The sequence below is a fragment of the Grosmannia clavigera genome (assembly GCF_000143105.1).
Source record: "Grosmannia clavigera kw1407 unplaced genomic scaffold GCSC_113, whole genome shotgun sequence".
In the NCBI taxonomy this organism is placed as follows: domain Eukaryota; kingdom Fungi; phylum Ascomycota; class Sordariomycetes; order Ophiostomatales; family Ophiostomataceae; genus Leptographium; species Leptographium clavigerum.
Genome location: NW_014040831.1, coordinates 2108997 through 2122292, shown reverse-complemented (window position 1 = coordinate 2122292; position 13296 = coordinate 2108997). Strand labels below are relative to the sequence as shown.

Below are 13296 nucleotides of genomic sequence, written 5' to 3'. Positions count from 1 at the left end.
CTCTTACGTCACCCCAATTGTGACTCTCACTTCAGGCTTCATTTCAGCTTACTTATCAACCAACCGGCACCGCATCGGCCGAGCTCGCAGCCATGGTGCCACTTTCCTTCTCTGTGCCCCGTCCCGCCCAGACCTCTTCACATGCACCCCGTGACATCAGTGCCAGACCCACAATTCTTCAATGCCCAGACAGCCGTCCTTTCCCCAGCAGCACCCACCGTCCTTCCCGTCCGAGCTTCGACAGCAGTATTAATGCAATTAAACATTGCAAAACTTTAATACGATAATAAACACACCTAGCAATCCCTGACCTCGAAAATTCCACCTCACCATCCCATCCCTAACGACGGCCATCTCCCCGATCTCCCGCCGCCCTCTCTCTCTGCCATCGGTTGCCGAGCCTGCAAGCCAACCAATCCCGCCTGCCAGCTGCCGTCTCTGAAACTACCATCCAAACAGCTCGTCGCCCTCTCCCTGCCTCTGCTCCAGACATGCGTCGCCGCTCGCTCGCTTCGTCGCTTGTGCTATAAACATCGCCCTTGCTTTTGCCAAAGCCTTCTCTTATCATAATCCCCATCTCCGCCACCCTGCGATCGACTTTGCTTTTTGCGCCCTCTCTTCGCTCCGCTGACCGGTCTCGCATCTCCGCTCGTCTGGCCGTCCGCGTTGCGCCAGTTCCCTATTGCCACCACTGCCGCAAATCGCATTTTCAGCCTCCTTTGTCGCAATGGACGGCCTTTCGCGAGCCGAGTATCCCGGCATGCTGGTGAGCTCTCCCACCACCCTCCCCATACCCTGTGCTGTCTGTCTGCGTCGTGAGGGCCTACTCTACCAACGCACCGCCGTTCCCGCGATATCCGGCAGGCCGGAGCCTCGTTTATCGCGTCCCCCTCTCTACCTCACCCCATCTCTCCTTTTGCTTCTGTTTGGCGAAGCTAATGTCGAGCTCTGTCTTGTAGGCCAGCTTGCAGCCGGGCCTCGCCGTCTTCGTCCTCCAAGAACGTGCCAAGCGGATAGGGAAAATCAACCAGGAAATCGCCGACTGGCTGTTGGAACGACGAAAAGTCGAGGAACAATATGTCGCTGGTCTGAGGAAGCTTCTGCTTGTCAAGGCGCCAAATTCGGCCTCTGAGCTCGGGTAGGTCAAGACACACACCTCTGGACACGATCCCGGCCCGGTTTCCCCTTGTCGCGACCGGCTGGGTGGCGTGTCTTCGGCGTCGCTCTACTTTCTGACATTTCTCCTTCGCAGCGTCTTCCAGCCGGCATGGGAGTCGATCCTGAACGCCATCGACGCCGTTGCGAACTCCCACCACCTGTTCAGCTCAAGGATCGAGAAGGATATCGAGGTGCCGCTGCGGTCCTTCCAGAACACGAAGGAGATGGGCAACCTGACCACGATATCGGCCAACCTCAACCTCGTGGCCAAAGAGCTCGAGGACGCCCAGGACAAGGCCGACAAGCTCAGCAAGAAAGGCGGCAAGACGAGCAGCCAAAAGATGGACGCCGCCACCCAGCGGCTCGAGAGCGCGTCGCAGCAGTGGGACTCGCAGGCGCCGTTCGTCTTTGAGACGCTGCAGGCGCTCGACGAACAGCGCACCAACCACCTACGCGACATCCTGACCCAGCTGGAGACACACGAGGTCGACCAGACTTCACAGAACCAGGCTACGGCTGAGGCGCTGCTGAATGTCATCCTCGAGATCAAGACCGAAGACGAGATTCAGGGCTTTGCCCAGCGCGTCACCGCTGGCCGACCGAAGACGGAGAGACGCGCCGCTTCGCGACAGTCCACCATTCCGGGATCCAGCAACAGCTCGTCGCATCCGTCGCATCCATCGCATTCATCGCACACGTCCCCGTCCTCCCACCCGCCTCTGCCTCCCGTGCCACAGCAGCACCAACAACAGTACCAGCAGCAGCTGCAGCAGCACCATCACCAAAACTCAACGCGCAGCGACGATACCGTCTCGGAGCACTCGGGTCGCAACGACGTTCCGACAGAGTCGAAATTACGCAGCCGCCTCGGCACCATGCTCGGACGCCGGCGGCAGAGCGTCCACAGCGGCTTCGGACCCTTGTCACCGGGCAAGGGTAGCAGTTCCTTTGGTGCTCGGCCGTCGCAGAGCAGCCACGGCCGTACGATATCGCCACGCGCGTCCTCGAACAATCTGACGGAGATGAACCACCGCCTGTCATCTCTCGCCGAGACGCCCGGCTCGCCAGAGCCGCCCAGCACGGCTGAGTCGCACGTGCTTTCGGCACGCGAGGGGGCAACCAACGGTGTCAACGGCAACCACGGCGCTCACGGTTCCAGCGGCACGAATGGTTTCGGCAGCGATGTGTCGGGCGGTGCAACTGGTGCCTCTGGTGGTGGCGCGAGAGCGGCAGCTGCAACGATGCACGGGATGACGGCAGACGACATATTCGGCGTGCCACCGCCGCCAGGTCCGCCTCCATCGCAGCAGCAAAAGGCAGCGGCAGCGGCAGCGGCAGCGGTGGCACCATCGTCGCCAACCAAGGATGCCGAGGGCTTCACCATACCGGCGCGGCCGAACGATCCGATCTCACAGGCGCAGCGGGACGCAACGGCCGTGGCACTGGGCGAGGATGGTGAACTGGCTTTCAAGCTGAACATCCAAGAAGAGCCTGTGGCGGACGAAGATGCGGATGCCAAGAAGGCAGCCATGTCCAACGTGGCCAACACGCTGACGATGGCGATGCCATCGCGCAAGGGGGGAACAGTGCGCGGCCGCCGCGACGTGCGGAACACGATCTACGTGCCGTCGATGCCGGTGCCAGACCTACCGACGAGCAGCAGTCCAAGCCTGCGGCCGACCAGTCCGACGATTTCACCGCCAGGGTCGCGGCCAGCAGCCGTGGCAGCGCTGGCGTCAGAGAACAGCATCGGCAACGCGTCGGACACGCAATCGATCCGGTCGGCAACGTCGCTCGGCGGTCTCGCACACCTGAAGCATCCAGACATGTCGGGCCCAGGGCTGAGCACGTCTGTGATCGAGACGGTGTCGGCCAGCTTTGAGGACGGCGAGCTGAAGCTGGCCAAGATTGCGGGCGAGATTGCGTTTGCGTACAATCCGTCATCAGCGTCTGTGAAGGGTGAGTGTTTTGTTTTGTTGCTTTAGTGGTGTTTCATGCTGACCGGCCAGACACAGAAACGATTCGGGTAAACAACATGGAGCTGCTCGAGGCCATTGGGCCCAACCGCATCTTTGTGCGCAACACGACGGCAGCGGACACGTTTGAGCTGAACACGACACATCTGCAGGCACACAAGCCGGCGGTGGGCTTTACATTCCGGGCGCTCGGTGAGAGCGCGACATCGCTGGGCAAGCACTGCCCGCTGGTGGTGAAGCCGGTATGGAAGCCGACGGGCGACAAGCTGGGGCTGCTGCTGCAGTACCGGCTTAATGCAGAGGCAGCAGCGACGATGTCAGGACCGGTGACGCTGCACAACCTGGTGCTGATAGCGACGTACGAAGGCGCGCGGGCCAGCGGAGCGCAGACGAAGCCGACGGGCACGCACATCAAGGACAAACACCTGGTGTACTGGCGAGTCGGCGACGTCACCCTGACGGATACGTGGGCCAAGATTGTGTGTCGCATTCTGGGCCAGCAGGGCGGCGAGCCGCAACCGGGACACATTGAGGCACGGTGGGAGTACGCGATGCCGGCGGTAACGGAGAGCAGCAGCAGCAATGGCAGTGGCATCGGGATCAGCATCAGTCAGCTCGAGTCGACGGGCCACGGCAAGGGCAAAGACCGGGCAGACGAGGCTGACGACGACGAGGCTGACCCGTTTGCCGACGACATTGCGGTGGTGAGCTCGAAGCCAGCCGACAGCGGAAGCGATGCAGGCGACAGCTGGGTGGAGGTGCCGACGGTGCGGCAGATTGTCAGTGGACGGTACGAGGCCAAGTAGGGCGACCGACAGCGACAGTAAGATATATTTTCCTGCATATTTGTTCAAATTCCATGTTCCATGTTGTCATTGGTTTGTCAGTATATCAATCCGTTCTGTGTCTTGGTTTGACCTTGTATCCTGCCTCTGTGTTTTTTTTCTTTCCTCTCTCTCCTTTCTCATTCTTCTCTTTTCGTCTTCCGGGGACGTGGCTGCTGCAACAGGGCAGGCAGTAGTCTTGTTGGATAAGGGGAGTCGTTGTCCGATGATAAAAAGGGGTGTGGATCACGTCTGCAGGGCAGTGCCTGCAGAAGCCGTTCGTTATAATTTTCTGAATTTTCTTTCCATTTCCGTCTGTACAAGACCCAGCCAGGGGTATGAGCCATAGTTAATCAAAACGTCTATCCGCGACAGCGGACAGTCCATGTTCTATTACGTTTTCTGGTATGCCGTCCATTCATCGGTCCTCCAGCTCCATCCGTCCCATCCGTCCGCCCATTGATCACGTGCTTCCGTTGCCTTGGCGCGCCTGTTCCTCGCAGAACTCGAGCGTCAGGGCGGCCAGGAAGCCGGGAATGCAGCCCTTTTCGCGCACCCAGAAGCGGATCTGGTCGTCGATGCGGCGGGCAAACGGGCTGCGCGGGCCGCCGCCGACCTTCATCGTGCCGCGCTCGCCGTCAAACACGATGCTGTTCTCGTGCTCGTCCGTCGTGCTCGGGCAGAAGGCCGACTCAACCCGCATCTTGCCGTTCGGTATAAAGGTCACGTGCCACCCCAAGGTGCTCTCGACCGCCTCCTTGAACTCGGCGCTCTTGGCCGCCCAGACCTCCTTGAGCCGCCGCGCCGTCTTGTGCGCCGATGCCGCGTCCGTCTGGGCTGCCGCAATCTCGCGCTGGCCGGCCGCCAACACCGAGAGCGGTACAGTCGAGAAGGGCGTCTTAGCTTTTTGTCCGGTCACGTGACTCAATAAGTCCGCATTCTCTTGTCGCAACGCCTCCAACGTCGCCTGCTTGACGGCCTCGTGCTCAGCGGTCGGGTTTGCCCGCAGAGCCAGCACACGCACGCCAGCCGTCTTTCGCACCCCGGCCAGCTGCTCACGCGTCACGTCTAGCTCTGCCTCGGCCGTCCGCTGGGCCGTTCGCGCCGCCGCCAGCTCGTCCTGCAGCTTGCGCGCCCGTCGTGCCAGCTGGCCGAGCTGTTCGTTGGTGTTGTTGGCGCTGTTGCTGTTGTTCTCGTCTGCATCGTCGACTGGTCGCGCCCGCTTGACACCACCGACGTCAACGCTGCTGCCTGCCTCACGGCTGCCCTGCTCGGCTGCCTCGAGCGCTTTGTGCAGGCCGTCGGCCTCAACCCGGTACTGGTCGACGAGCTGCTCGAGCTGCTCGATCCGCTCGGCCTTTTGCCGGTCAAACTGCTCCGGGTGGAAGGTCACGTCCTCGGCATCAAACGCCCGCAGCTGTGTTCGCAGGTACTCGACCTCCTTGACGGCCAGCACGCGCTGGCGCTCCAGTCGTGCCCTGGCCTTGTCGGCTGCGGCTGCAGCTGCTGTGGTTGTCGGTGTGGCTGCCGCTGCGGCTGTTGTCGCCCCACTCGCTGCTACCATTGCCTGTTTGACGCGCTCTAGCTCGGCTGCGAGCCCGTCCTTCTCGGCCCGTAGCACCTGCAGGTCGGCGTCCCGCTGGGCGACCTCGGGCTCGACAGCGCCAATCTTCTCAGTCAGGGCGGCGGTGCGGAAGCGCTCCTCCATCAGGGCCTTGGCCAGGGCCTCGGGCGAGTCAAAGTCGCAGCCGTCCTGGTCGAGGAAGGCGGCCCAGGCCCGGTGCTCGGCTTCGAGCCGCTCTCGCTGGATTCGCTCCTCGGCCAACTCCTGCTCGAGCGCGGCCATACCATCAAATCGCCGCTGCAGCGTCCGTTTTTCTTCCTCAACCACCTCGACGGCCCGTCGTGTCTGTCGCAGGTGGCGCAGCTCGGCCAGCTGCTCGCGGTTCGTCGCCTCGAGAGCCCGGATGTGGCTGACCTGGTCCTTAAGCTCGCGCCGGATAATCTCCATCGTGGCCGCGTCGCCCGTCTGTGCCTTGAGCCGCAGCACGTCCGTCTCGAGCCGGCCGACGAGGTCCTCGCGCTCGGCCAGCGCTGCCTGCATCTGTGCCAGCGTCTGTTCTCGCTCCTCTGCCGCGCTCTCTAGCGCTGATGCCGTTCGCTGTGCTGCTGCTACCTGGCCTTCCAGCTCGGCTGTCCGCCGCTCGTGCATCCGTGCCGCTGCTGTCGTCGTGCTGTGTAGTTCTTCCAGCTGCTCGCGCAGCACCTGTGCCTCGTCTAGCGTCTCGCGCTGTCGTCGCTCCAGCTCTGCCCGTCGGCCCTCTTCTTCGCCGCGCAGGGTTGCCAGCTCGTTCTGCAGCGTTTCTGTCTGCCGCGTCGCTGCTGCCCGCTCGCCCTCGGCCGCCTGTCGCTGCTTAAAGTCCGCCTCGGCCTTGCGCCGTGCCTCCCGCAGCTCCGCCTCGTGCTGCAGCCGACCCATCTCTCGCTCCTGCTCATACGTGCTGACTTGGTATCGCAGCGTGCCCACTTCCGCCTTTAGCTCTTCGATCCGCCGCCGCTGCGCCTCGTACGCTCCTGCATCGGGTGGCGCCATGTTCTCCTTGCTGCTCTCGCGCGTCGCTGCTACGTACGATGATGTCTGCCGAGACTCGTCCCCTGCTGCTGACCCTGCTGCTGATCCTGCTGTTGATCCTGTTGCTGCTGCTGTGCCCAGTCGGGCTGATGGCCGCGCGAGTCGCGTCGACGTGGCCTGGCTGCCGTTTCGTCTGTTCTGTGGCCGTGTCTGTCGCTGCACACTGCCTGCTGGCGCGCCTGTATCGCCCGTGAGGAGGTTGTATGATGGCTGTGTAGAGGTCGAACGGGTAGGTCCCATCTTGGACACACGTCAGCTCTGCATCACCTGCAGACACGCACACTCTCCACTCACCCTGTCAGTGCCACGGTAGCTTCCGTGTCCAATCAAGCAGTCGTCCGCGTCGTCTCCGGTTCCGCCACTTTGGTCGTGTGGTGTGCCCGATCGCAGACTCAGGATGCTTTGGCAACCAGTGATACATCAATCCAGAACGCGTCGCTGTTTCCGCGTTGGTCAGTCTGTCGTGTGTCACGTGCCGATAAGAAAAAAAATGCGGGGCCCGAAAAAGAAGCAGCTTCGATGCATAGCTGCGCATTACAGCCGAGGAAGGTGCCAGACATTGTCTTTTTCTTGTTTTGATTTTGCTTCGTTTTTCTCTTTTCCCATATTTCTGCCGTCCTGATCTGCTCCATACTCGTTCGAGGTCGACCATTTAGCTCTCTCCGGCACCGCTGGGGCGCAATTCTGCTCCAACCTCGCTACGGCCTCGGCAGCTCGCGGCTTCACATTAAGCCGTGGCGGCCACTACCATCCGTTAGTTGCATGCTCGCTTCTATTTATGGGCCGAAAGCTTTCTCCTCTCCAGCTTCCCCGGATCTCCCTCCCGCTGCCCATCCACACAGTCCTGATGGATAATTGCCCACGCTGACACCACTGCAGCTGTGGCTGCCCCGACGACTCTCCTTCCAACGATCAGCCAAAATGCGGGCAACTCTGGCAGGCCTGCGCAAGGCACACGCCAATGCAGCCCAATGGCACTTGGGTGCTCTTCGAAGACAGCCAGCAACGATCTACTATGGCCAAGCGGCCCAGCGACGAAGGCTCGCGACAGAACGCAGCAAGAAGGCGACAGACCCGACGGACGAGACAGTACGGTCAACATCGGTGCTGTCCTCGTCTCCATCGTCGGCATCGACCGAGGACTGGGAGGATGACCCGAACTTCAACATTGAAAAGTTCTCGGAGCTGCCGAGCAGCGACTTTGGCGTAAACCAGCACATGGTGATCAACGACGAGTTCAAGGAGGCGCTGCGGCAGATTCTGTGGCAATTCCGGGCGCCGATCCGATATGCATTTGCCTATGGCTCGGGCGTGTTCCCGCAGAGCAAACACGACGGCCACGTGGCGACAGAGGCGGAGATCCGAGCCATCCACCCCAAGGCACCACTGAGTGTGCAGCGCGCCCAGGACGGCACGCCCAAAATGATCGACTTCATTTTTGGCGTGACATACACGCAGCACTGGCACAGCCTCAACCTGCACCAGCACCGCGACCACTACAGCGGGCTGGGATCGCTGGGATCAGCCGCGGTGGCCCACGTGCAGGACCGCTGGGGCGCCGGCGTGTACTTCCACCCGTACGTGGTGGTCAACGGGATCCTGGTCAAGTACGGGGTGGTGAACCTGGACACGCTGTGCGGCGACCTGAGCGAGTGGCAGACACTCTACCTGGCCGGGCGGCTGCAGAAGCCGGTCAAGATCCTGCGCGACGATGCGCGCGTGCGGCTGAGCAACCAGATCAACCTGCTGTCGGCACTGCGCACGGCGCTGCTGCTGCTGCCGCCGACGTTTAGCGAGCGCGAGCTGTACAGCACCATCGCGGCCATCTCGTACCTGGGCGACCCGCGCATGCAGCTGCCGACGGAGAATCCGCGCAAGGTGGCCAATATTGTCGACCACAACATGGCCAACTTCCGTCGTCTGTATGCGCCGCTGATCGCCACGCTGCCGAATGCGGCCTTTGCTGATGCGCGCTGTGCCCAGCTCGGCTGGCTTGACGACGACGACGCCGACCTGCGTCTGGTCCAGGACATGGATCCCGTGCGGCGTGCCAACATGGTCCGCCGTCTGCCCAAGGCTTTCCGCGAGCGGCTCTACTTCCAGTACCAGAAGAAGCTGGCCATCCCGCGTGTCGAGTTTGACGCCATGATGGCCAGCTCACGCGCTGATGCTGCCGCAGCTGGCTTCAAGCGCCAGCAGGGCGGCAGCTTTGAGCGCCGCATCGTCGAGGACGATCCCGACGAGCTGCGCCGCAACGTCCGCCACGTCATCCGCCAGACGGTCCACTGGCCCAGCACGACGCAGAGCCTGAAGAGCGTGGTCACCGCCGGGATTCCGCGGTCGGTCCGCTACATGGGCGAGAAGTGGGACAAGTGGCAGCAGGGCCGGAAGGAGAAGGGTGAGGAGGTAGGCAGCAGTCCTGTGACGAGCGAGAAGCCAGGCGAAAGCGAAAACAACAAACAAGAAAATAAATAGATGGCAGCTCCAGCTTTCCGGTTCTCACATGCGTCCGTCCACTGTACATAGACCAGTGTCACCGCAGCACGACGCTTTGCCTTTATTCTGTCAAAACGGTTAGAACAGGTTAATGGAGGCAGGCTGGGACACTGAGACAATACTAGTACGAGTAGCTTTAGCGCTGTAAAGCGCTGATGGCCAGACCGTTGCGGGCGCTAACCCTATTCCGGTGAGGCCTGCTGCCTGTTGAGGCCGCCGCTAATTGAGGCCTGCCAAAGTTGTCAATCTCACGCCCTTTGCAGCTTACGCCCTGCCGAGTTGTCGTCTTGCGGCCGTTTAAAAGGAGCAGAGGGAGCTGCGGCAGTCGTCGATTCTTGACACGCATCGTGACGTTTATATAGACCAAACGAAGCGATCGATTCGACACCCGGGGACCACAAAGCATCCACCCATCGAGACCATGGCCCCCCTTCAGCTGGTCTTCCGAGAGGCGACGCCAGGCGACGCCGACGCTGTGGCGGCGCTAATCAACGGTGCCTTCCGCGTCGACCAGACGAACGAAGTGTACGTGGACGCGGACGGCGACCGGAGCGGGCTGGTGGTGACGAGCGCTGCGGCCGTGCGGGCCAAGCTGGCCGAGCAGGACGACGGCACGGCCGTGGTGCTTGTGGCTACGGCTGGCTCTGACCCTGTCCTCCTCGCCCATGCTACACTCACGAAGCGCGAGGACGGCGCGGTAGCCTGGCTCGGGTTCCTGGCCGTCGATGCCGTCCACCAAGGCGCCGGCCTCGGCAGCCAGGTGCTCACACACGTCCAGAAGCACGCGTGCGATCGCTGGAACGCCCGCCGGCTCGAGTTCGACGTCATCCGCTCGCGCGCTGGCCTGCGCCGCTTCTACGAGCTGCACGGCTTCCGGCCCAAGACGGCCGCCGACGGCAGCTTGGTCCTGGCGCCGTTCCCCTACGCCGCCCACGGCGACAGCTGGCACGGGCTTCTCCGAGCCGACCTCGACTTTGTCGTCTACAGCAAGGAGCTGTAGGGCTCGCAAGACCTGCCTTCTCTGCTCTCTGCAGACACTTCCCCCCCAAAGGAGTCCGTACATTACAAAGATGCAAGCCATATACCTTGAAGAAATAAACGAAACAGCACGCAAGCCTGGCTCGCGTGACAACTGCGCTCTTCGGGCTGCAGATCCTGCTCTCATTTGTAGCCTTTCTCCACCTCTTCTTCCCCATTTATTTAGCCTTTAGCCTCAGCCAACCCAACTCCCACCATCCATCTCGCCTCGCGACAACCAATCGACACCATGGCCACCTCTCCCAGAACCTGGCGCGACACCGTCTGGCTCGTCTGGTTCTGCATCCAGATCCCTGTCATCTTGTGTGCGTCTGCTCCTCTCCCGTCTTCTCCCCCTATCCCTCCAGCTAACCTCCCAGGCGTCGACATCGTCGACAAGTATCCGGCCTGGCTGTGTGCCAACCCCGGAGCCCCCTTGCATGCCCTGCATCGCTTCCGCCAGTGGTACATTGCCACACACAACGACCCGGTCGTCCAGTGGACCCCGGCAACACATCCGCTGCTCTCCAACGGCGGCGGCAGCTGGGTCCCGCTCTTCTTCTGGATCGAGTTGGTCTTCACCCTGCCCACCGTCCTATACGCCGTCTACCGTCTGGGCTTTGTCCGCGGCCGCAACCGGGCTCCTCTTGGCGGCACCACTGGCCCGCTCGAGCTGCTGCTACTCGTCTACGCACTCGAGACTGCCCTGACGACCGCTGTCTGCATCCACAACATCAGCTATTGGGACCCCTCCATCTATTCTTCTGCCCAGAAGAACACCTTCCGCTTTCAGCTGATGGGCCCGTGGCTGGCCATGCGTGCGTTATCCTCTCTCACCCGTCACTGCTGACTGCTTACTTAATACTGACTAAGCAGCCTCTCTCCTCTTTCTCGACATGTACTCCCGTCTGCTGGCCCGTTTCTCGCTCGCCGTCAACACGGACAAAAAGACGCGATGATCACGGACATATAGGCATGGCCTGAGCCACGTAGCACGACATGATATCATAGCGCAAGACAAATCCTAATGTACAGGTCTCCCAAGATAGAATAGACATCCGAGAATACACTTGGTCTCAAACAAACGCCCAAAGAGCCCCTATGCTCTTGATTACTCCCTCCCCTTCTATACCGTCCCGGCGGGGTATGAGCTCAGGATAGTTGCTCGCTGTGCACGTCTCTAGTCGATAGCCCGCTTCGGCGCGATGCCCCAGCCGTTGCCCACGCCGTTGACGCCGTAGCCGAGGGGCGTGGCGCCGCCAAGACTGCGAGCCTTGAGGCGACGGGGCAGGACAGTGCCGAAGAAGTAGACGGCCGAGACGATGGAGCCGGCAAGAAAGGAGACGAGGCCGTAAAAGACGGTGCTGGCGCTGACGTGATTGCCCATGCCGGCCCATTCGACCCGGCCCTCGGTCTTGGGCAGAGCTGGCGTGGGAAACCAGCGGACGGAGAGGCTGAGCGGCAGAGGGTCGCCGATGACGAGGCGTCGCAGAGCAGTGCCGGTGTGGTGGGTGTCGCCGCCGCCGTCGCTGGTGTGGCCGAGCGGACTGGTGCTGTAGGCCACGCCCGAGTCGAGCACGCCGCTGTCGTGCGGGTGGATGTGGTGCTTCGGCAGGCTGTGCAGCAGCACGTTGAGGTGTGTGGCCATGTGCAGGTGGCTGAGCTGCAGCGTGCCGGCCAGCGCAAACACCAGCGGCACGTACTCGGCCGCGTACGGCCGCTCGCCCACGGTCTCGATGTGTGGCGCCGGCCGTGTCGCCAGCCGGCATGCCAGCGGCGCGTCCGAGTGCACGTAAAACTCGAGCAGATGGAAAAACGGATCCGAGATCATGGCGATCGTGCAGTTCTGCTCGGCCTCCACCCCGTACCGGAACTCGAGCGGCTTCTGCGTCTCGCTGCAGACTGGGAACGGAATCCACTCCATCTCATCGTTGTCCAGCTGGATGTGCTCGCCCGTCTCTCTGTCCGCGTGGCCGACGTTAGAAGACCGTCCTCGCGAGGGGGGGCAGCACGGAAAACACGCACGAGCTCCGGTTCATGCACTCCACCTTGATCGGGTCGCCGTACAGATACGACGGCAGGTTGAGCTCCGTCGCCGCCGCGATGCCAGGGAGCGCCAGCAGCGCCACCAGAGCTGCGCCCGTGGCCGAGAACTGTCGCGTCATGGCGAGAGCAGACGTGTCGAGGGGTAGCTGAGACGACGATGGAAGAACGGAACACAAACAGTCCTGCGGACTACCAAACTTCCGCAATCTGGGCTTCACGCGTTTCCGGCAGACGTGAGTGTGCGCTGCGGCTCCGTCTGGATCATGGCTATGCCGCAATGTCGTCGCGGCGCATCGATCGAGGAGAACTGAAAATGACACGGAGACGTAGTTGTTCCAAAGTGGACTAGCGGGATTTTGAAATGTGTGGCTGAGTGTGGCTTTAATTTTTGCATGCCTATAAGTTCTAGCCCGCCACCCTCCGTATTTGTGTGACCTACTTGATTTCCCTTCCGCCAATCACAGTCTGTTTTTCAGTGAATTCACGTGTCTAACAACTGGTTGGAGTATGTGACTAACTATACCTGACCTTTGTATTCTGCACGGAGTAAGATAAATATTCCTCTTCGTAAGACATTACCACATTACTTCTCTTCTTCCTTCTTTGTTCCTAAAATCATATTTTTTCCATCACTTTTCTGTTCCTCCACCACTACCACAAAATCATCCACTCTGCTTTGATTACACGCGCACACATACGTCCTTAGCTATGGCAGGGAGAGACGGAACATATAAACGAACCTGGACCTGGAGCGAGCGATTTGAGGCAGCTCAAATTGCCTACAGCAATGGCTACAGACCGCCCAAGGTCCTAGATCCAATCCGCATCGGGCCAAAGCTTCTGTTCGAATCGGCCGAAGATGTCCAGAAATTGCTGTGCCTTGACTACCTTCCCGAGACGTTCCAGTCGGAAACTATACCGTTCGGTGAAAACGAAGGCACCTCTGTCTCGTTCCATATTATAGGCCACTGTATGAAGCTGCAGCATTCGGACCGGAATTTCTGGTCATGATCGATGGCAAGAAACGTACTCTGCACACGCCGACAAAACTCCTACGCAATTTGAAAAAGGAAGCTTAGGTATTGTCGTCAGACAGTAACTGGCGATAGTGGAGCAAGGATAAAGTAAGCCAAAGGTATTTTTTTGT

The 13296-nt window shown here is 61.0% G+C and overlaps 8 protein-coding genes across 8 annotated transcripts; 5 read left to right on the top strand and 3 right to left on the bottom strand.

Moving 5' to 3' along the window:
• Positions 1 to 727: 727 nt before the first annotated feature.
• CMQ_3794 (uncharacterized protein) lies at positions 728 to 3940 on the top strand (the record flags this gene model as incomplete). The annotated part of the gene is made up of 4 exons (XM_014319732.1): positions 728 to 766; positions 960 to 1138; positions 1253 to 3117; positions 3174 to 3940. The coding sequence occupies 4 exons, from the start codon at positions 728 to 730 to the stop codon at positions 3938 to 3940; spliced, it is 2850 nt and encodes a 949-aa protein (XP_014175207.1).
• Positions 3941 to 4421: 481 nt separating this feature from the next.
• CMQ_3439 (m protein repeat protein) lies at positions 4422 to 6830 on the bottom strand (the record flags this gene model as incomplete). The annotated part of the gene is made up of 1 exon (XM_014319377.1): positions 4422 to 6830. One exon carries the CDS (start codon positions 6828 to 6830, stop codon positions 4422 to 4424), a length of 2409 nt encoding a protein of 802 aa, XP_014174852.1.
• A 681-nt stretch (positions 6831 to 7511) lies between these two features.
• On the top strand, positions 7512 to 9065 carry CMQ_3960 (mitochondrial import protein mmp37; the record flags this gene model as incomplete). The annotated part of the gene is made up of 1 exon (XM_014319898.1): positions 7512 to 9065. One exon carries the CDS (start codon positions 7512 to 7514, stop codon positions 9063 to 9065), a length of 1554 nt encoding a protein of 517 aa, XP_014175373.1.
• Positions 9066 to 9507: 442 nt separating this feature from the next.
• Positions 9508 to 10086, top strand: CMQ_3911 (acetyltransferase; the record flags this gene model as incomplete). Its single annotated transcript, XM_014319849.1, has 1 exon — positions 9508 to 10086. The coding sequence occupies one exon, from the start codon at positions 9508 to 9510 to the stop codon at positions 10084 to 10086; it is 579 nt and encodes a 192-aa protein (XP_014175324.1).
• Positions 10087 to 10299: 213 nt separating this feature from the next.
• CMQ_3336 (uncharacterized protein) lies at positions 10300 to 10554 on the bottom strand (the record flags this gene model as incomplete). The annotated part of the gene is made up of 1 exon (XM_014319274.1): positions 10300 to 10554. The coding sequence occupies one exon, from the start codon at positions 10552 to 10554 to the stop codon at positions 10300 to 10302; it is 255 nt and encodes an 84-aa protein (XP_014174749.1).
• CMQ_3849 (uncharacterized protein) lies at positions 10354 to 11062 on the top strand (the record flags this gene model as incomplete). The annotated part of the gene is made up of 3 exons (XM_014319787.1): positions 10354 to 10429; positions 10484 to 10921; positions 10980 to 11062. The coding sequence occupies 3 exons, from the start codon at positions 10354 to 10356 to the stop codon at positions 11060 to 11062; spliced, it is 597 nt and encodes a 198-aa protein (XP_014175262.1).
• A 221-nt stretch (positions 11063 to 11283) lies between these two features.
• CMQ_3390 (uncharacterized protein) lies at positions 11284 to 12268 on the bottom strand (the record flags this gene model as incomplete). Its single annotated transcript, XM_014319328.1, has 2 exons — positions 11284 to 12064; positions 12129 to 12268. The coding sequence occupies 2 exons, from the start codon at positions 12266 to 12268 to the stop codon at positions 11284 to 11286; spliced, it is 921 nt and encodes a 306-aa protein (XP_014174803.1).
• Positions 12269 to 12857: 589 nt separating this feature from the next.
• On the top strand, positions 12858 to 13160 carry CMQ_4063 (uncharacterized protein; the record flags this gene model as incomplete). Its single annotated transcript, XM_014320001.1, has 1 exon — positions 12858 to 13160. The coding sequence occupies one exon, from the start codon at positions 12858 to 12860 to the stop codon at positions 13158 to 13160; it is 303 nt and encodes a 100-aa protein (XP_014175476.1).
• Positions 13161 to 13296: the final 136 nt, after the last annotated feature.